General features: G+C 35.4%; 1 protein-coding gene across 1 annotated transcript in view; it reads right to left on the bottom strand.

The window, feature by feature from the left end:
* The window catches only part of ABCB7 (ATP binding cassette subfamily B member 7), a 112,487-nt gene that overhangs the window by 42,742 nt on the left and 48,681 nt on the right, over positions 1 to 21,064 (bottom strand). The window contains exons 2-4 of the mRNA XM_074277262.1: positions 17,217 to 17,294; positions 14,125 to 14,211; positions 6,298 to 6,417 (exon numbers count right to left, since the gene is read on the bottom strand). Of these exons, the coding sequence (XP_074133363.1) occupies positions 6,298 to 6,417; positions 14,125 to 14,211; positions 17,217 to 17,294 (285 nt within the window). The remainder of the gene's footprint in view (positions 1 to 6,297; positions 6,418 to 14,124; positions 14,212 to 17,216; positions 17,295 to 21,064) is intronic.

Raw genomic sequence — 21,064 nt, 5'->3', positions numbered from 1 at the left:
ATTGCTTACTATATGTCAGGCACTATGCAAAGAGCTTTACAAATATTTACTCATTGGAAAGAAACTGGAAACTGAGTGGATGCCCATCAGCTGGAGAATGGCTAAATAAGTTATGGCATATGAATGTAATGAAATATTATTGTTCTATAAGAAATGATCAGCAGGATGATTTCAGAGAGACCAGGAGAGACTTTTACAAGAACTGGTGCTAAGTAAAATGAGCAAAACCAGGAGATAACAGCAAGATTATATGATGATCAATTCTGATGGATGTGGCTCTCTTGAACAATGAGATGAGATGATCCAATGATCTTGTGATGAAGAGAGCCATTTACACCCAGAGAGAGGACTGTGGGGACTGAGCATAGATCACAACATAGCATTTTCATTCTTTTTGTTGTTGTTTGCTTGCATTTTGTTTTCTTTCTCATTTTCTTCCCTTTTTGATCTGAGTTTTCTCATACAACAAGTTAATTGTATAAAAATATACACATATATTGGATTTAACATTCATATTTTTAACATGTTTAATATATATTGGATTACTTGCCATTTAGGGGAGGGAGTGGCAGGAAGAGGGGGGGGGGAAATGGAACACAAGGTTTTGCAAGGGTAAATGTTGAAAAATTATCCATGCATATGTTTTGAAAATAAAGAGCTTCAATGAAAAAAAAAAAAAAAAAAAGTTTGAGGAAGAAAAAAAAAATCCACTAATTTGATACTAACATTTTGAAATCACAATTTTGGGAAGGTAACCAATAGATTTGAATAATTTATACAAATAATAAATAGAGGACTCTATATTAAAGATATATAAAATTTACAAAGAATTTGTTCAATGGTTTCCATTTAAACTATTAATTTAATCATGAAACTACCAACCTAATGAGACAGAAACAGAAGCTGGAAATAAGTTGCAGAATCATGTAACCTTGACTTAACGGAGGGGGGGGGGGGGGAGGGAGAGGGAGAGGCCAGTTGAAGCTAGCTACTATTATATTCATAAAACAAGACTGTTTCATCTTATTTCACAGCTCAACTACATAAAGATGGAAACAAATTAAATACACAAAAAAAACCCCACAACTGACTGACATAGTCTTCAATGTACTAAGTTATGAGATGAAAGTCCCCTAGGAGTGGAACAATTTAAAAGGGCTCATCCACTTTTCTCTATGTTTAATGAACCACCCAATATTACCAGCAGGAGTTTTGCGACAAGTGAAGCAGCTGTTTATTAAAATTCTTGTATTAATGCAGTCTTATCGAATCATATCCTACAATTTGTCTGACCAAAGGTTAACAAGGCTCCGGGACTAACGAGGCTATGTGAGTTAAAAACATTCCAGATACAAATCAGTTTTCCCAATTAATGGCTTTGGAAACTACTGCAAGGACAGTACATTCCTTCTCAGAAAAGGTACATTTCATTACATTTTTCAAATCAACACAATATAACTTTGAAAGCAATGTACCAAGATGTTAAAGGGAAAATAGGAGGTAGACTCAAAAAAAATCAAGCAGACTGTGTTACCAACACAATTATGCTGTGTTGGTATGGATGGGATTTGTATGGGTGGGACTTTTAGATAATGAGGATCAGACCACATAAGCAAGTCTGCCTCAGTTTACATTATTATAGTATAACAGAAAAATTAAATGAGATCAAATTTCTGTAAAACATATCTTTTGTTAACTTAAATTGCTAATTCAAAGATGTTTTCTTTTCAATTTTGACTGATCATAATGCCATAGGATTATAGCACTTTATTTTTTGTTTGCAAGTTAAAAAAAAAAAAAAAAAAAAAAGGATGGCACTTAAAAAAAAAACTTAAAAAGTCAAGTATATTATATGTCACTTCACTGTTCACTTTAATAATCCTCATTAAAATAAAATAAAAAGGAAATAAATTCAATCTGACAACTGAAAAATATAATGTACAATGATCAATTGTGAATGACTTAGCTATTCTCAGCAATACAATGATCTAAGACAATTGTGGAGAACTCATGATGAAAAAAAGCTATCCGCCTCCAGAGAAAGAACTAGTAAAGTCTGAATGCAGATTGAAGCATAGTTTTTTAAACTTTATTTTTCTTAGGGTTTTTTTTCTTTTTGGTCTGTGTTTTCTCATGCAACTTGACTAATTTGAAATGTGTTTTGCATGACTGAACATGTATAACCTATATTGTCAAGAAGAGGGCAAAGGAGGGAGGAGAGAATTTAGAACTCAAAATTTTATTTAAATGAATGGTAAATATTGTTTTTACATGTAATTAGAAAAAAAAGTACAAAAAAAAGCACACAATGACATTGAAAACAACTAAAATAAATGAGATGAGCTGTGGTCTCTGTCAGTAGGATTAGGAAGAACACCAATAAAATCCAAAAATTGGAAGAGAACAAGACAAAAGAGAAAACAAAAGGAAACATGGTTGTATATACTAAGTGTGAAGCTGGAGCAAGGTTCAAACACATAAAGATATAAAAACATTACTCACTAATATGGCACTAATGACAGTAAAGCTATTAGCTGGAGACATGTTGTCACTCCTCAAAACATCAGTTTCCTCTTTCTGTTTCTTAAAATCAGTGTCCAGAGCTGAAATGCACTTGCTTTTTATTTATTTTTTTTAATAATGACTTTATTTTCCAAATCCATGCAAAGATAGTTTTCAACATTCACCCTTGCAAAACCTTGTGTTCCAAATTTTTTCCCTTCCTCCCCTAGACAGGAAAGAATTCAACATATGTTAAACACATGCAATTCTTCTATACATATTTCCACATTTATCATGCTGCAGAAGAAAAATCAAAAAGGAAAAAAAATAAGAAAGAAAAAAAGGAAGCAAATAGCAACAAAAAAGGTAAAATTCTATGCACTTTGAAAATCTAGTCTAACCCTTTCATTCTATAACTAAGAATATCTAAAAAAGTCATAAACACACCTAAGTAGTTTAGTGTACATACAGAGCACTAGACTGTGATTCAGAGAGATACAAATGGAATCATGCTTCACTCACTCATTAGCTGTGTATCCTTGGGAAGATCACTTTAACTCATTCAGCCTCAGCTTCCCCATTTGTAAAATGCTGTTAACAGCAGCATATCAAGTATTTATCAAACTGAAAAAAATGGTATCATGACCAGAAGTGACAGCAAATTAATTTTTTTCAGACTCGAGTGCTCAAAGTTGAAATGACAACTTAATAAGTATACTTCTGTGATAGTTTTTAGACAAATCGTATTGGATGGATTCAATTAAAAGTGTCTTCTCAATGTTAAGTAGCACCTTCATCATTTACCTTTCAATTTATACTATAGAAGTCATTCTTCTCAATCCATTACTCATATTATTGCTTCTTGAATTAGTCCATTCCTCCAAGGTGTGAGTAGAGGGGGAATGAAAGGGTATGATTGAGTTAAAAGAATTAATCTGGAGTAAAAATTAATGACTTCATTCTGAAAATGTGATAGATGTCCTGGAGTGTGGCTAGGAATTTCCTTTCTTTTGCTTAGTTAAAGGATTATTTTTAAAATGTGATGAAAGTGTTGTTTTGTTTTGTTTTGAATAAAACCTCCTTTTCAAGATTCATCCCTGTTGGAAAAATTTTACTTAAAATTTAACTTAAACTTTAAATGTACTTGGAGAAATGAAGGCTAATACAAATTTTTAAGATGGCAGTTGGATAAAAAAAAATTTTTTTTTAATATAATCTAATGCAGAAAATATACAGTAACTAACAGATCCCTGGTACTTAGCACAGTGCCTGGCACAGAGCAGGTGCTTAACAAATGCTTATTGATTGACTGATTGATATTTGCCAGCTAACCCATTAATAAGCTTTTTTTGGGGGGTTTGTAAGCACAAGTAGCAGACACTTCACATAGTGTAGAGGGGTCCATTTTATCCTGAAACAGTTACATGTGAAAGCACTGAGTCATGATACTAGTTTGACTGGAGAGAGATGACATGGTATATATAGTCAGAACACTAGGCCTCAATCTAAAAACCTGGCTTAGAATCACCACAAAGACTCTAGAGGTATCTAATGGCAAGGGAGATAAAGCAGTAGATCTGGAGTCAGGAAGAACTGATTTCAAAACCAGGCTGTACCTAGTCCTGAGGGTTTTTCTGAGGATCAAATGAGCTAACATCTATAAAGCATTTTGTATACTCCGAAGTCTTATCTAAATGCTAATTAGCCAGCACCAGCCAAGAGACTTTGGTTAAGTCTATTTAGTCTCTCTTGGCTTCAACTTGCAGTATATACTGTTTGGGGCTGTTATGAATAAAATGCTATATACATATGAGCTATTATTACTACACAACAATAATATACTTGCAATGCTGCCCAAAATTATAACAGTAATATTAAGGATTGTAATAAGGCCCCTAATATACCAACATCAATACAGAATCTGGAGAAAGAATGACGGTAGACTACATTTGTGTTCTATACTTCTATACCCAAATATCCTAGGTAGGGTCAGCGGAATGCCTGAAAGTTAACAAATGACAACAATAATCTTCCTTTGTGGAACCACTAAAAACAGTAGACACAGTCCATGACATTTCGCTTTTTTCTTCCCCTATTTCCAAAGGAATTAAGCATATCGTCTAAATGTTTCCCTTTCCTGCATCTATCTGTTTGATGCAGTGATAATGGGTTTCATTGTGGAGGTACTTAAGCTATAGATATTTTAGGCACCTAGAAAATTAGCTTATATCTAGGTCTCCATCTCGATTAAGACTTTGCTCTGACCAAAACAGTTGTTTTGTTTTTTTTTTTTCTGAAGAGCAAAGGAATCTACATTTTGAAGGATCTGAACTTATTCCTTAAAAACAAATCCTCCTACATATACCATTAGTTCAAACTCTTCCTTGTGAACAATTCTATCAATCTTTTTCTCTGTTCCCCTTTGCTAGACACAAAGTCTAAAAAAGAATAAACATACATTTATTTTAACTCACCAATTATTAAAATGCTGAAGGTTAAATTGCCATTCCTAATTTGCCTGAAAGCTAAAAATTAACTTTATATAATGTGTACATAAAATAAAGAACTGCTGAAAATATGGTGCTAGCTGAAATATTATTATAAGAGTTCAGAATATTCCTGTTAGTTATTGAAATCAGACTGCTAGAACTCTCCTGTCCCTTGGACTTCAACAAACAGCCTACAGCATGGATTATCTGTCTGTTGCTTGGCAACCTGAGAAAAGGCTAAAGTAGAGCTCAGAAGCACTAAGTACTAAAAAGGGAGATGAATGGGGAAAATGGGTCCCGGCAAGGAAAAATAGGTAGCCTTAGTGAAGAAGTAAATAAGAAATAACTTTGAAGATAGAAAATGTTTTATCCAAATACATCGAAAAAGCAGCCAAAACACAATAATACCTTATTTATCTAATAACATTTGAAAATGAGTTATATCAGACAAGTTAATTTTCTAGATAAAAGAAGCTTATATCTTTCAGTCAAAACTTTGGTAGTTGTTGTTTTGTTGTTTTTTAATAGAACTCTAAGATGTATGTAATACTTGGTCTGCTCTCTCAAACTGAGAATTAGAATATATAACCTTTTCTGATGACTTACAATATCTGTGGTACAGGCATCTAATCTCATAATAAAATGATCTATCTTTTAATAAAGAGATCAATCAATAAGTATTTATTACTTCTCTAACAAATATCAGGCAATGGTCTAAAGCTACGAATACAAAGACTGAAACAATCCTTACTCAAAAAGCAGGCTTACATTCTATAGTATTGTTTTTGCTCATTTTCCATCTCTGGTTTTCTATTTCCCCCTTTGCTATTAAACTGTCAGCTACCCTCTCCTCATTGTGTCTAGTAACAAATTTAATCACCCTTCAAATTTGTTGTGTTTAATCTATTGTGAATTAGTGAACAATATAAACCAGAGTACATAAAGCTCTGAGTGAGGGTGTGCATGGGCTTTATTGCAGCTATTGCCCTTTTTCAGAGTTTATGACTATGTTGTAAAAAGCTATGTGTGGCTCCTCGATGCCTGACCATCAGTCAGGGAGTTTACTGCTCTAGGAATAATTTTGACAGGACTCATGTAAATAGTCATAATCCTCAGTGTCTCCTATATCATGGGTTCCCTGTAGCTAGCAGTTGGTTGGCCCCCCGCTATGGATGTTGCAGAGAAGCCTAGATGATTTCTGAGGTCCCTCTCATCTCTGATTCTCTGAGCCCAACAGCTCACTGCCAGAACACAGCAGGGAGTTGCTAAGTTACAAGAATAACCACTTCAAGTCCATCTCTCTTACCTTTGCACTTCCTAATAAGCCCAGAGAAATGGCAACTCGAGCTCGCAGATCAGGTCTATCTTTGGGCCATACATATGAAAGCATTACTTTTAGGATTTTCTGGGTGTCTACGTCTTTTAGCTGTTGGGAAAAAAAAAAAAGACAGAAATATTAAGATGCAACTTTAAACATAAATAAAATTTAATATCTGAAACGTTTACAAAAATATTAGGTAATTTAAGGGGAATAACACTATAAGTATCACTGATTCTGAATGTAAATGCAGTACTTTTCAAAAATAATGAAATACTTTGGAAATGTAAAGCTATTTCAAAACATCTTTTTTTTTTTTTAAGTTCAGGGATGTCTCCTAATTTTAAAAACTAAAATACTAATCTCAGATTCTAACCTATTCTAGAGAAAGTCAGAAGGGAGGGTGATTATCTTCATTAAATCATCAGAAAATCCCATAAAACCATAGAGAAATGCCTTCACCATAAAGGTCATAGCAAACAAGAAATATTATATGTCTGGAGTTACTTCTCTCTTTTTTTCCTGTTTATTTCTTTTTATTTTCAGTTACAAATTCTCTCTCTCTTTTTACTCTATCTACAACTCCTTGAGAATGGTAAGAAATGATACCCTTTATACATATGAAGCTATGCAAAATATATTTTCACATTGGTTGTGATACTCCTCCTCCCCATCCCCCCAAAAAGAAAGAAAGAAAAAACATGCTTCAATCTATTGAGTACATCAGTTCTGTCTGGAGGTGGACAGCTTTTTTCACCATGGCTTCTTTTAATTTATTTCACGTTGTCATTTAGAATACTTCAAGGTCCTGAGTCACTTCTCATGATAGAACACAGTACACAGTTCAGCAGTGGCTAAACAGAACCAAGCAACAGTGTAAAAACTAAACATCTTCAACAATACAGCCTGCCAGCTGTACTCATCAACCCTGACCTTAACCCAATTTGCTTCTCTAAATTCAAATTTTCATTGCTAACAGCCTCAAAAACCTTAACAAAACACTTTTTTTTCACTGTGACCTGAGCATAAATTAAAGAAGATAATCAAAGATACATAAACTAGATACATTAAAATCGGAGTGAGGGGAGGGGCATGCTATATTAGAGCAGTGACTGAAGCTATCTTTTGGCAAAAGGTGATAAAAGTTACTTGATTTCAAGCAGATTTTTCCATTAAGAAGGAAAAAATATGTACCATATACAGTAAAATTCACAAATTGCATGCAGCCATTTTTCTGCCTGTAGTTCCACAAACTATATTCAGAGTCTATTTTTGTCACTTTGCTGAGTATAAACCACCATAAATAAGATCAATGTCATACTGTATTGAAAACAGAAGAAGCTATAGTCTACTGCTGCTTTAAAACCTTACGGCAGTATTAATATTAAATGCTGAAAGTACGTTAAACAAAATTAAATCAAAAATAATGTGTGTGTACACATACAAACACAGGTACATTTAATGGATATATAAGGACTCTAATAAGTAGGTAGCTGTTTTTTGATAAATAGAAGAGAACTGTAATTTTAAAACTCATTTTTCCAACCATACTATTACTAAATGAGTATCATTTTGATGCATTTAGAACACAGACAGGGACATTTCAATTGCTTAAGCATTTTCTGAGTATTGTAAGCCTTATTTTTCTTGATGAATCAACAACAAAAAGCCTCTGCCTTGAAGGGCTATGGGAAGCTTTCTCTCTTATCAGGGCCTCCTTCAATACACACCAATAAGGACACAGAGAACTTATGGCTAAAAGCAAGAAAATTATTCTAGTTGGGTTAATTGTGCATAAAATGTCACCACTTCATTTAACAAAATGGGTTCCAAAGTTGTGTAATTACGCATTATGAATCCATTAAGCTATAAAGTACATGACTTCGGTTCTAGTTTAGGTAAAGTACAAAGTTTGAAGAACTTTGAAAAAATATTTTCTCCTTTTTTAAACTAAGGCCAAATGTAAATCCAATAAGTAAATGGAGGGGATTTTTTAAAAAATTCAGATTCTACACCCCTCCCACCTCCTTTGATACATGCATGAATGCATATGTATATATACATACATTCAAACAAACATACATACATAGCTCAGGAAATCTATAAAAGGAGGAAGATGAAGAAAAAGAGAAAAAGTGGTCAACAGTAGTGGCAAGAAACTGGGATCTCATAACTGGAGACAATATAAAATATTTGGGAGTCTACCCGCCAAGACAAACTTAGTAACTATATGAACACAATTACAAAACACTTTTCACATACATAAAGTCAGATCTAAACAATTGGAAAAACACCAATTGCTCATCGGTAGGCAGAGTTATATAAGAAAAATGACAATTCTACCTAAATTAGTCAACTTATTCAGTGCCATACCAATCAAACTGCTAAAAAAAAATTTAATTTACAGAGCTAGAAAAAATGATAACAAAATTCATCTGGAAGAATAAAAGGTCAAGCATATCAAGAGAAAAATGCTAAGGAAGGTGGCCTAATCATACTAGACCTAAAAATGTATTACAAAGCAGCAGACATCAAAACCATTTAGTACTGGCTAAGAAATAGAATGTTGGCTCAGTGGAATAGGTTAGGAACACAAGACACAGTAGTCATTAACTAAAATAAATACTGTTGGGTAAACCCAAAGACTCTAGCTTCTGGAATAAAAACTCACAATGTGACAAAAACTGCTGGGAAAACTCTAAAAGAACATGGCTGAAACTAGGCACAGACAAACATCTTACACCCTCTACCAAGATAGGGTCAAAATGGGTCCATGATTTAGCTATAAAGAGTGATATAAACAAATAAGGAGAGCAAAGAGTAGTCTACTTCTCAGATCTTTGGTGAAGGGAGGAATTTATGGCCAAAGAAGAACTAGAGAACATTGTGAAATGCAAAATGTATAATTATATTAAATTAAAGAGCTATTGCACAAGCAAAACCCATGCAGTCAAGATTAGAAGAGAAGTAGAAAGCTAGAAAACAAATTTTACAGCCAGTGTTTCTGATAAAGACCTCACTTCTAAACTCGATAAAGGACTAATTCAAAATTATAAGAATACAAACCATTCCCCAATTCATAAATGATATTTTCAAAGAAATTAAAACCATTTCTACTCATATGAAAAAAAGTGCTTTAAATCACTATTGTTGAGAGAAATGCAAATTAAGAAAACTCTGAGGTACCACTTCACACCTCTCAGATTGCTTAAAATGACAGGAAAAGATAATGATAAATGTTGGAGGGGATAAGGGAAAACTGGGATACTGATGCATTGTTGGAGTTGTGAAATGAGCCAACCATTCTGGAGAGCAATTTGGACTATACCCTAAGGGCTATCTAACTGCATACCCTTGGTGGAGCAGTCTCACTACTGGATCTGTATCCCAAAGAGATTATAAAAGAGGGAAAAAGCCCCACATGTGCAAAAATGTTTGTAGCAATCCTTTTTATGGTGGCAAGTAACTAGAAATTGAGTGGATGTCAATCAGTTAGGGAATGGCTAAATATGTATATGAATTAATGAAATATTATTGTTGTATAAAAAATGATCAGCAAGATGATTTCAGGAAGGCCTGCAGAGACTTACATGAAGTGATGCTGAGTGAAGTGAGTAGAGCCAAGAGAACAGGGGCAGCCAGGTGGCGCAGTGGATAGAGCACCAGTCCTGAAGTCAGGAGGACTTGAGTTCAAATCTGACTTCAGACACTTAACACTTCCTAGCTGTGTGACCCTGGACAAGTCACTTAACCCCAGCCTCAGGGGGGAAAAAATACTCATCAAGAGAACATTGTACATAGCAACAACAAGATTATGTGATGAATAACTGATGAACCTGGCTCTTCTCACCAATGTGATGATTCAAAGCAATTCCAATAGATTTGGGATGGAGAAAATGCCATCTATATCTAGAGAGAGAACTATGGAAACTGAATATGGATCGAAGCATAGTTTTTTCACCTTTTTGTTGTTGGTGGTGGTGGTTTGTTGGTTTTGTTTTGTTTTGTTTTTCTTCTCTTGTGGTTTTTTTCCCTTCTGATTTATTTAACATGTTTAAAAGAACTGTACATATTTAACCTATATCAGATTGCTTCCTGTCTTGGGGAGGGGAGAAATAAGGGAAGGAGGGAGAAAAATTTGGAATGCAAAGTTTTACAAAAATGAATATTGAAAACTATCTTTACATGTATTTGGAAAAATAAAATATAATAGGAAAAAAAAAATAAGAAACCCAAGTCTAAATTTTGGAATTATGCTTTTATTTGTATGATTAAAAATCATACCAAAACCAAAAATGAATGTTAAAAATTTTACATGTAATTGGAAAACTAAAATACTACAAAAGAAAAAGAAAAAAAAGAATTTGGCATTTTTTAAAAACAATGAAACTCTTAATCATTTGCCTTTAAGTTAGCCTACTTATAGAAGGATAGGTAATTTCTAGGTAATTCTGCTAAAATCTGTCTTGAAGGCAGAGATTGTCACCTTTATATTAGTATAACTACTGTCTAACCCACTAACAGGTAACAAGGTATACATCACATTTGTCAAGCTATTAATGTCGGCAAGGAAGTAAGCAACAAGCATTTACGAATCATCTACTATGTGCTAATAAGAACTAGGGATACAAAAAAGGCAAAAAGCAGCCCCTGCCCTCAAGAAGCTGCCATTCAAATGGGGCAGACATGAAACAACATACTGGATGAACTGGAGGTAATCCCACAGAGAAACCACTAGCATTGGGATTTTATATTGCATTCTAGAGGTGACAGGAACCAAATGGAATTTACTGAGTAGGAGGATGACGCAGTCAGACCCACGTTTTAGCAAGATCAATTCAAAGGCTGAGTGGAGTAGGAAGAAAGTTGTCTAAGGGAAGCCAAACCAAAGGTCATTGCAGTAGTCAGGTGTGAAATGATGGGGACCTGCATAAGGATGGTTTCAGTGTCAGAAGAGAGAAGGGAATGAAGATGAGACATATTGTAAAGACAGAATGAATAGGATTTGGAAACAGATTAAAATGGTGGAGGTAGAGGAGGCGAATGCAAGTTGAGAAGTCAAGGGTGACACTGACTGTGAGCTTAGATGAGTAGGAAGAGGGGTGTATCCTTAACAATAAAAGATTAAGAAAAGGGGGAGGTTTTAAGGGAATAATAATGAGTTTGGTCATGGAGATGTTGAGTTTAAGATGTCTATGAGACATTCTTCTTGAGATATTCAAAAGGCAGATGGAGATATGGTATTGGACGTCAGAACAGAGGTTAAGACTGAATAAACAGACCTCAGAATAATATGAATAGAGACAATCACTGAATCCATGGGAACTGGAAAATCACTAAGTTGAATATAAGGAAGGAAAAGAAAAGAGAGCCAAGGAGAGAACCTTGGGAGACACTCACAGTTAGTGGGCAGGGTTTGGATGAAAATTCAGCAAAGAATACTGAGAAGGAGCAGTCAATGTTGTGAAAACCTTGAGAGAAGGGAGTAGCAAGATGAAGAGAGTGTCAAAAGCTGAAATCAGAAAGCATAAGGATTGAGGAAAAAACTCATTAGATTTGACAATTAAAAAATTAATGATAACTTTGGAGAGGGCAGTTTCAGTTAAATGATGAAGCTAGAGCTAGACTACAGAGAGTCAAGAACAGAGAGAGAGGAAAGGGAGTGGAGTTATCAATTAACCTTAACAAGGAGTTTTTCTACAAAAAGGAGAGGAGCTATTGGATAATGGCAAGAAAGGATGGAGTGATTCAGTGAGGTCTTTGGAGAACTGGGGAGATGTAAATTAGAAAGCGTGAGGGTCTATAAATTTCCCATTCTTTATGTCGAGAGGGTTTACTTTTTTTAAGTTAGAAAAAAAATCTACAATGTTGATGACTAATTTAATTAAGAGATTATATAATCTGACTACAACACTGTAAAAACAAATATCAAATCATCATGAACAGACCTGCAAAAGTAAAAATGGAATTATCCTATACATCCTGTTGACACAGATACAAGCACAACAGGATCTCTATAAGTACCTTTTTTTTTTTTTGGTTGTTCTTGAAGCTAAATGGCTTTAAATTTCCAAACTAGCTGGAACTGATATTTTAAGCATATTTATCAACTGAAAGAAAAGCTGGTGGGCACCATGTTAAATTGTGAAACAGAAACAGAATTAGAATGTCTAACCTTAATTTCATCATGTTTACGTGAAGAATAAATTGATAAAACTACTCCGTTAACTATGTGTTGCTATGCTATTATTTGCTAGCTTTAATCATAAAGAACTTAGGATTTCAATTCAATTCAATAAACATTTGTCAAGCACTGACTATAGAAATACAAATGAGACATTTCCCTGACCTTAAAGAGTCTACAAGGTAACGGAGGTAAGGCATGAACATAAATAACTACACTACAAGGTTGAACATAAAAGGCTTGTTTCAAGAGTCAGCTCAAGGTGTCATTTTCTTTGGTCTCTTGTTTCTCTGACTCTTAGTGCCTCATCCTCTTCTTTGTCCTTATCTTGTATACAGCCAATATATATGGACTCTGTATAGATCTAGGTACAAGTAGATCTCTTCTTATTAAAAAGGATCTTTACCAATTTTTCCTTGTATACCCTGTGCGTAGCACAGTACTTGGCACTTTGTAAGTAAGTACTTTGGAACTACTTGTTGGTTTTTAAAAACTGAATATATGGTTCTCTTTTTCTGTTCTATATCATATTTGATTCCCCATAGCTTCTTAGGAGGAAGACACCTCTTCCTCCTAAGCACTGAGAGGGAAATCAAGGAAACGATGCTTCAATTTAGCCCCTTTCACCAACCAACACCAATGATGCTTTAATTCTGTCTGGACGTTGGGCTCCACTGAAGGCAAGAAAAGGAAAAAGGATAAAAGGAAAAGAGAATGTTTGTTACTAATGCAGTATGAATCTACTCAAAAGAAACATAATGAAAATCCAGTCTTCCAAAAAGGAAATGGAGGTATTACGCTAACTTCTGTCTCCACATTACCTTGCAGTGATTCTTCTGCTTTATTCTGTCTACATGATTATAAAGAGACAGAAGATTTACCATCTAATTTGAGGAGATCCTGGTAGTGGAACAATGGATTTGTATTCTGAAGACTATCATTCAAACATTAGTTCTGCTACTTCATATTAGCTGTATGACCCTAGGAAAGCCTGGACTTGAGGATCTTCATTTGTAAGATGGGGATAATAACCACTGAACTACTCACTTCCAAGTTGTAGTGAAGAAAGCACTTTCCAAACCTGGAATTATCTAGCCCAACCTCTTCACTTTACATAAAAAGCACCGGGTTCTAGACAAAGACACACGTGGATTTGAATGTGGATTCTAAATCCAAGTGTATATTCTATGAGATCACATTAAGTGCTACATAAGTGTATTATTATAATTAATTCTATGCAATAAATGAACAGATATGGGAAAGAAGGGGGAAATTATGTTAAAGCTTCAAAACAAAATAACCAGGGGGTAAAAACGTGCCATAAATCTTACTTGAATATGTTATGACTAATTAATCACCTTACTGACAAGGCTGGGTTCAACATCTATCATCAATGTGATAATACAAAACTAGAAAGTTTAAGATGAAAACACATGGAGGTTTATTACCTGATACTAAGGCATTATCTGGACAACAAATATGAAATATGAGATCCAAAAAACTGCAATTAACTGGACCGAACACAATTTTTTTACTATAGAAATAACATAAAAGACTCTTCATTATACATCTTTGACAGAAAGAAAATCATGAACAGGAATTCCCAGCAATATTTATCGACTTCCTCTTACCCCTTCCTTAGGATCTGTGTGGAGTCCTCCTCCTGCATGACCGTGCCAACATGTCCTCTTTTCTATCAATGGCCACGTCTGGGAAGCCTGGATGAATATGACACAGATCAGTTCATGAGTTATTCAACAATCTCCTATTTCAGAAATGCTCAAAGAAACTTATTCTTAGAATCTGGTGTGACTAGCCTAATGAAATGATTATTATTTAGTGGAATTTGATTCAAGTTCAAAGCCTCATTTCCAAGGCTTGCACAATAAAAAAGATATCTTCTAAAACTGTTCATCTTAAAGGATCTATCAATAATAAGCAATTTTAATTAAAAAATTTAAACCAATCATAATTTTAAAACAATAAAATAATAGATAATTAACAGTGTTTTCTATGTTAACAGCTACTTTTTCAAAGACAGGACTCAAATGCTTATGCTTGATTGTAGGTAGCATTGAGAATGACAGCTAAGCTGTTTATTCTTCTATTATGCTAGCAATTATTCCTGAAATTCTCCCAAATCCCCTCTCTTCTTCCCATTCTCATATTATCCCCCAAATCTATGCCCAAAATACCCCTCCAAAGCAAATTATATAATCCAGAAGTCAAGAAGAGAACAGGTTTGTTCTTAGATAAATTATTTGTGTTTCTTCTATAAGGCAAGTTGTTACAAGAGAATGTGGATGCTCACTATGTTTAATCAAGAAGTCCTACTGCAATATAGAAAGATTTCTATTAATAAATTCATTTGAACAAAATCTCACTATAAGAAAACAATGCCCTTCATTTTTACGGAATTCTGGGGGTGTACTGCTTAAAATAAGTGAGCTATTGGCTGAGGCTTAAAATGTGCTCATTCAGGGAGATACCAGGAAAAAGCCTTGAATAGGCAGTGACAGGACGTGCGTTGGAAGCCGTGCTCTGACATTTAATAAACGGCTGACCTTGGCCATGACACTAAGCCTCTCGGGACCTCAGTTTCCTCATTTATAAAGAAAGAGGTTGGATTAGCTGAGCACTAAGGTTCCTTCCAGCTCTAAATCTTTGTTCCTATGACTCTGGGCAATTCCCTTCACTTTTCTCTTCTTTTAGATGAATTTGAAGGTCCTGTCTAGCTCTATATCCTCTAAGATGTGCTAATACCTCATGACTTGTAATGTCTTTCCTAAAGCCTTTCACTGCAACAGTAAAGCATGTTCCAACCGGTAAGCAAGCTTTAATAAGACACCTGGCCATTGTCTCCATCCTATTCTTCAAATGGATTTCTTACTTTACAGTGAGTGTATCTGATTTAGCATTAATTATTTCTCCCTATGATAGTACGGACTATCGATTTTAAAACTGGAAGGACACTCAGTGGCCATCTAGTCCAATCCTCCCATTTAAAGACAAGAAAAGTGGGGCCCAGGGGAGGCCGGGACTTGCTCATGGTCAAAAGATGAAAAGTAGCAGAGTCCCAACTCAGAACTAGATACTCCGATTGCAAATCTTGTGAGCTTTCCACTAAGCCATACTCCCATCGTTATTGCTCTCTAATTGACCCCAAACACCTTGACCAGGAATTGAACTTAAAATTTTGACATCCTTAGAAAAATGATAGCCCTTGAACTTTGTAGGATTTTTCTCATAACAAATTCATGAAACCCTTATGAGGTGGGGAAGATGGAAATCACGGAGAAGTGACTTGCCTAAGGTCTAACAAACTAAGAATTAGTAGAGCTCAAATTCAAAACCAGGTCTTTGGGCTCCAAATTCAGTGATCTTTCCATTATCCATGCTCATATATACTGAATAACATTAAGTCTAAAAAGGAAGCCAGATGCACAAATTTCCTAATAGCACTTGTGAATCAGTAAGGCACTTTCCTGCCTATTATAAAACACACAAGGGAGGTGAGGGGGAAGAGGGTGTGTGGGGCCAAGCATCAGTGCAATAAAAGTGTTCCTCTGATTAGAAAAACACAAAAATAAAGCATGGGGGAAAACATGAGACACAACCAAAATAGTCATCTTGTTTCAACGTTTAAAAAGAAAAGCATTGTCACAACCAAGAGCACTTCATGAAAGGCACAGAATTCATTATGCCTATGTAGTAGCCACAATTACCAATAATTCATTAATCAGAGTAAAGTGCTTTGCAAACACAAATACATATAATGATAATCATAGCACCAGCTTTGAATCAATTTAAGAGAGATGATCCTCTCTACTGTCGTGAGTTTAAACCAAAATGAAGCTATTACTCAAAACTAGTTACTGATCTGGGGTTCAAAATTAGGAACAGAAAAGAGAATTTTTTAACTCAACAAAGTCTTCTTATAACCAGTTTTCCCTGAAGGCAAAGGTAACAAGTGATGGTATAGGTTCAAATAAACATGCAAAGTCAACTTGACTTTCATAAAAGGCAAAGGGCAGGGAATGAAATAACATAGCAGGGCCTCAAAAAACAGACATAAAAAAGGTCTCTTTTTATACACCAGCTCAAAAAGCAAAGAATTGGGATTAGCTTCCAGTTTGGGGGCCCCCTTCTTTCAGGAAGATTAGCCTGAGTCTTTTTTAAAGTACTGGCAATTGTCTCAAATCACCATTTACCAATAACCAAAACCAAGATGCAAACTTGGCAGTATTCACCTGTCTGGGTTCTAACACAGTGAGAGCTTGCTGGCATTCTGCTTACCAGGAATCCTTGAAAGAAGCATCAATCATTTTAAAAACTCACTCTATTCCATATATCACATATAAAGCATCAGGATAAATTTGAGTGTCAACAATCTGCCATTACATTTATAAAAGCTTTCTGAACATGTTATTCTAGTTGGCATTGATTTTGAGAAATTCAGCAACATTTCTCAAGGGGTTAAAGGGGGAGGAGGGTATACACGTGCTCACGCACACACATACACAATATTTCAGCACAGGTTTTTTTTCCCCTCCATTCCCAGGGGCAGAAATATAACTTCCTATTCATCTCACAAGTACTTAGAAAACATGAAAAGGGAAATTATACGAGAGATGTAAAATAGGTAGCATAAATTGGAAAACACTCTAAGGGCTAGCACTTTTCCCCCAGTTGTAAGAGAGTAGAAAAGACTGTTTAATCTTACCTTTGTAATCTCAAATAATGGTCTTGAATAGTGTGTCCCAAAATGCTTCCATGAGGCTTGTCTGAATGGATCTGAAATCTGTTCCAGGGGAAAAAACAGGACAATTAATCGATGTTCAATGTTTAAAGAAGATTTCCTTTATTTTTCATAAAGCAACATAAAATCAAAGTCACAAATGATTTTAGCCTGCTAATACTTTGGTAACCTGACCAACAGAGTAAAAGAAATAAAAAGTCGATCTTGAGTAAAACAATTACTTCACTCATGAAAAGTACCCAAGAGTATATGCTTGCGAAGTAGCTCCCTCCAAGGTTTCCAGGTTGGGTTTGTTTTTCCTCATCAAGGCCCCAAAGTCATCTTTCCTTTTTCTGGGTACTTCTACACTTCTTTCTTTACGCTGTATTGTTGTTTCATGTTGTTCCATTTATTACCTTTACATGCCTGTCTGCTCTGGCCGTAACCACAATTTCTGCTTTCAACTTCTTTGTGATCAGGTTAGCAAAATGTTTATCAACTTTGTTAGCTTTTAGAAAGAAACAGCTTTTAGCTTACTGTTAGTATTATCAATCCTTGATTTTTAAAAATTGCTTAAAGTATATCTTTATGGATTAAGGTTTTAAGTCACCAACATTTCCCAGTGTATCCCATCCCTACGTCCTTCTCAGAGAGTGGCTCCTTATAATGAAGAGGAAAAAAGATGGGGAAAAAAGTTTAGTAAAATTAAGAAAGTTTAACATTATCTTCAACATACCACAGTTACATCTAAATTTCAGTGTGTATATTTACAACATTAATCCTCTATTTTTCTATTTTGATAATTTATGCTAGAGATATTTTTCTCTAGCTATACATCCCTGAAATTGTGGCATGATGTCTCATTATGATTTTCTTTTCCAATTGCTGTTTCTGTAATTTGGTGTTTGACTCACTCGTTTTTCAGGATGTTGCTATTAAGTCTCCATTTAGGTTTACTTTTTTTTGCTTACGTTATTATTATTATTGTGTTATGGTCTGTAAAGAATGTATCATCATTACTGCTTTTTAAAAAATATTTTCTTAATCATAATTTCTGAATGCTAATCTATACAATGGACATAATGGCATGCCAAAAAAGTTATGATTTCTCATCGTAGAAGATAGCTAGGTAGTATAGTAGATAAAGTGCTGGACTTGGAGTTAGGAAGAACTGAATTCAAAACCTACCAAGGCCTCTGGGGAAGTCACTTAACTTGTTTGGCTCCGTTTCATCTGTATGATGGGGATAACAACAGCACCTACCTCCCAGGGTTGTTCTGAGGATCAAATAAGATAATATTTGTAAAGCACTTTACAAACTTCAAAGCACTACGTAAATGCTAGCTACCATTACTACTGGGGCAGCTAAGATGGCACAATGGATAGAATGCTGAGCTGGGAGTCTGAAAGACTCATCTTCATGAGTTCATATCTGCCCACAAATACTTAACTAGCTGCATATCCCTGGGCAAGTCACTTCATTCTGGTTGCCTCAGTCTCTTCATCTGGAAAATGAGCTAAAGAAGGAGATGGAAAACCACTCTAGCATCTTTGCCAGGAAAACCCTGAATGGGGTCAAGAAGACTCAGATATGACTAAAACAACTCCATAACTACTACTGCTACTATTATTTGCTCAGTATTACTATTCAACTAGCTGATAGATTTCAAACTGGGGTATACAAGGTGTTACGGGAGCACCTCTGGCATGAGGGCTTGCCAAGACTTTATGTAAAGATTTCTAAAATTATTGATGGCTTTTGGTATTACATCACATTCATTTCCAAACACCTTCCCTCCCACTACTCTAGACAGAGAGCCACCCTATGTTTTTGTTTTTTTAATTTATATTTCTCTGAAGGTGAATGACATCTTCCTTCATAGGTCCTTTGTAGTTCTCTTGAGTATTTATGATATTCATAATAACTTAGCTATTCACAGTAATTCTTCAAAAAAAAAATACTGCTGTTACTATATACAACATTCTCTTGTTCTGGTCATTTCAATCTTCATTATTTCATGCAAGTCTTTCCATGCTTTTTTAAAACCAACCTGCTCATTATTTCTTATAGTGCAGTAGTATTCTATCACAGTCATATAGCACAACTTATGAAACCATTCTCCAACTGATGATCATCCTCTCAATTTCAGTTTTTGCCCCTACAAAGAGAGCTGCTATAAATATTCAGAACATACAGTTTCTTGTCCTTTTCCCCCTAATCACCTTTGGAAACAAATTCCCCCAATTTTCTCCTTTCTTTTCTAATCTTGGTTACATATCTCCCTTCATATCTAGGCCATGTTTCGATTTTGACTGCACCATGGTAAATGGTATAAGGTAATAGACAATACCCAATTTCTGCCAGACAGCTTTTCAGTTTTCTCAACAATTTTTACCAAACAGCAAATTCTTGTCCCAAAAGCTTACTCTTGGATGGATTTCAATCTGACAAATGTAAAGATTTAAGATCCCTGAGCAATGTGAAGACTTCCCCCATAATGGGTAGAAAAACTTGTTCCAACAGCCATGAAGGTAGCTGGAACAGGCATTGTAGAGCTCTTAGAGCTTGGTCAGGCATCGAAGACGCCAACGTCATCCACTGCATCTTGGGCCATTGCCAGCTGTCTTGACTTTTGTCTTGCCACTAGACTTTGAAGACTCTGCAAGAAAGAATGAGGCTGAGGACTTTACATAATTCTGCCTCACTTAAATCAATTCAGCTGCAAGTCAAGACATCACCTCATGATGTCATTGATCCTCTTAAAAAACAAAGAACAAACAACTACAACAGATTTCAATCAGGAAAACAATTATTTTCTGAGAAAATTGTGCATTGGTCTTAGGTGCTCTTCAAAACTGAACTCTGTAAGGTAGCAGAAAGGATGATCAGCATTCATGTCATTCAGTAATGTCCAATTCTTTGTGATCCCATGGATCACAGCACACCAGTGTTGTCCGCGGGGTTTTCTTGGCAAAAATATGGCTGTGGTTTGCCATTTTCTTTTCCAGGGTATTAAGATAATCAGAGATTAAATGACTTATCCTGGGTCGAACAGCTAGTAAGTGTTTAAGGTCAAATTTGAACTCGGGTCTTCCTGACTCCAGGTATGGGACTCTATCCATGAGCTACCTTGCTACCTTACCTCAGCATCCATAACCAAGACCCATTTTATCAGTGTTTCAAAAGCATCAATGATAGGTAAAGCTAACATGGCAGAATGAGGTAATAGTTTTGTCGACTCTTTCACATCCTCCCCTGCAACAACTAATATAGAATACCAGATCAAATTCTAATTGGGAAAACCAACAAAAAGTCACAGTGAATCATTTTTCCAGCGTGGGGCACAAAGAGATCCCAGAGGAACTCTGTGTTAGCACTGGTAGCAGGAACAGGTATCACTTTGCACCTCTATTGGCCATTACGCAGTTTTCAAGTCAATAGTTTTAAGGCAGAGAGGAATGGTCATGATCATGAGGGAACAGTGACCCCAACTGTGTAAGGAGCAAGGAACTACTTCCAGAACTATAACTGTGAGGCTCTAAACCCAAGAAGAGAGGGAGAGAACTCAGATCTAACCTTTAGCCCTGCACCCAAGACTGCTGTGAAATAAAGCTGGGCAAAAAATCAAAACCAAGAGAGAGCCAGCAATTTGGTCACTCTAAACCAGCTGAATCTCCCAGCAGGGAACTGTGAATGTGCCTTGTAGCAATCTCAGAAATTCAAGCACACAAAAAACAACAGACTCCACTGGAGCAGGAATTTGCAGCCTAGGAGGACAGTAAATAGACATTTTCCTGGATTGCACCATTTTAGAAGCATCAAAAAAATACTG

This window comes from Sminthopsis crassicaudata, chromosome X (genome assembly GCF_048593235.1).
Source record: "Sminthopsis crassicaudata isolate SCR6 chromosome X, ASM4859323v1, whole genome shotgun sequence".
Taxonomy (NCBI): Eukaryota; Metazoa; Chordata; class Mammalia; order Dasyuromorphia; family Dasyuridae; genus Sminthopsis; species Sminthopsis crassicaudata.
Note: the sequence above shows the minus strand (reverse complement) of the source record. Positions and strands in the feature narration are given on the sequence as shown.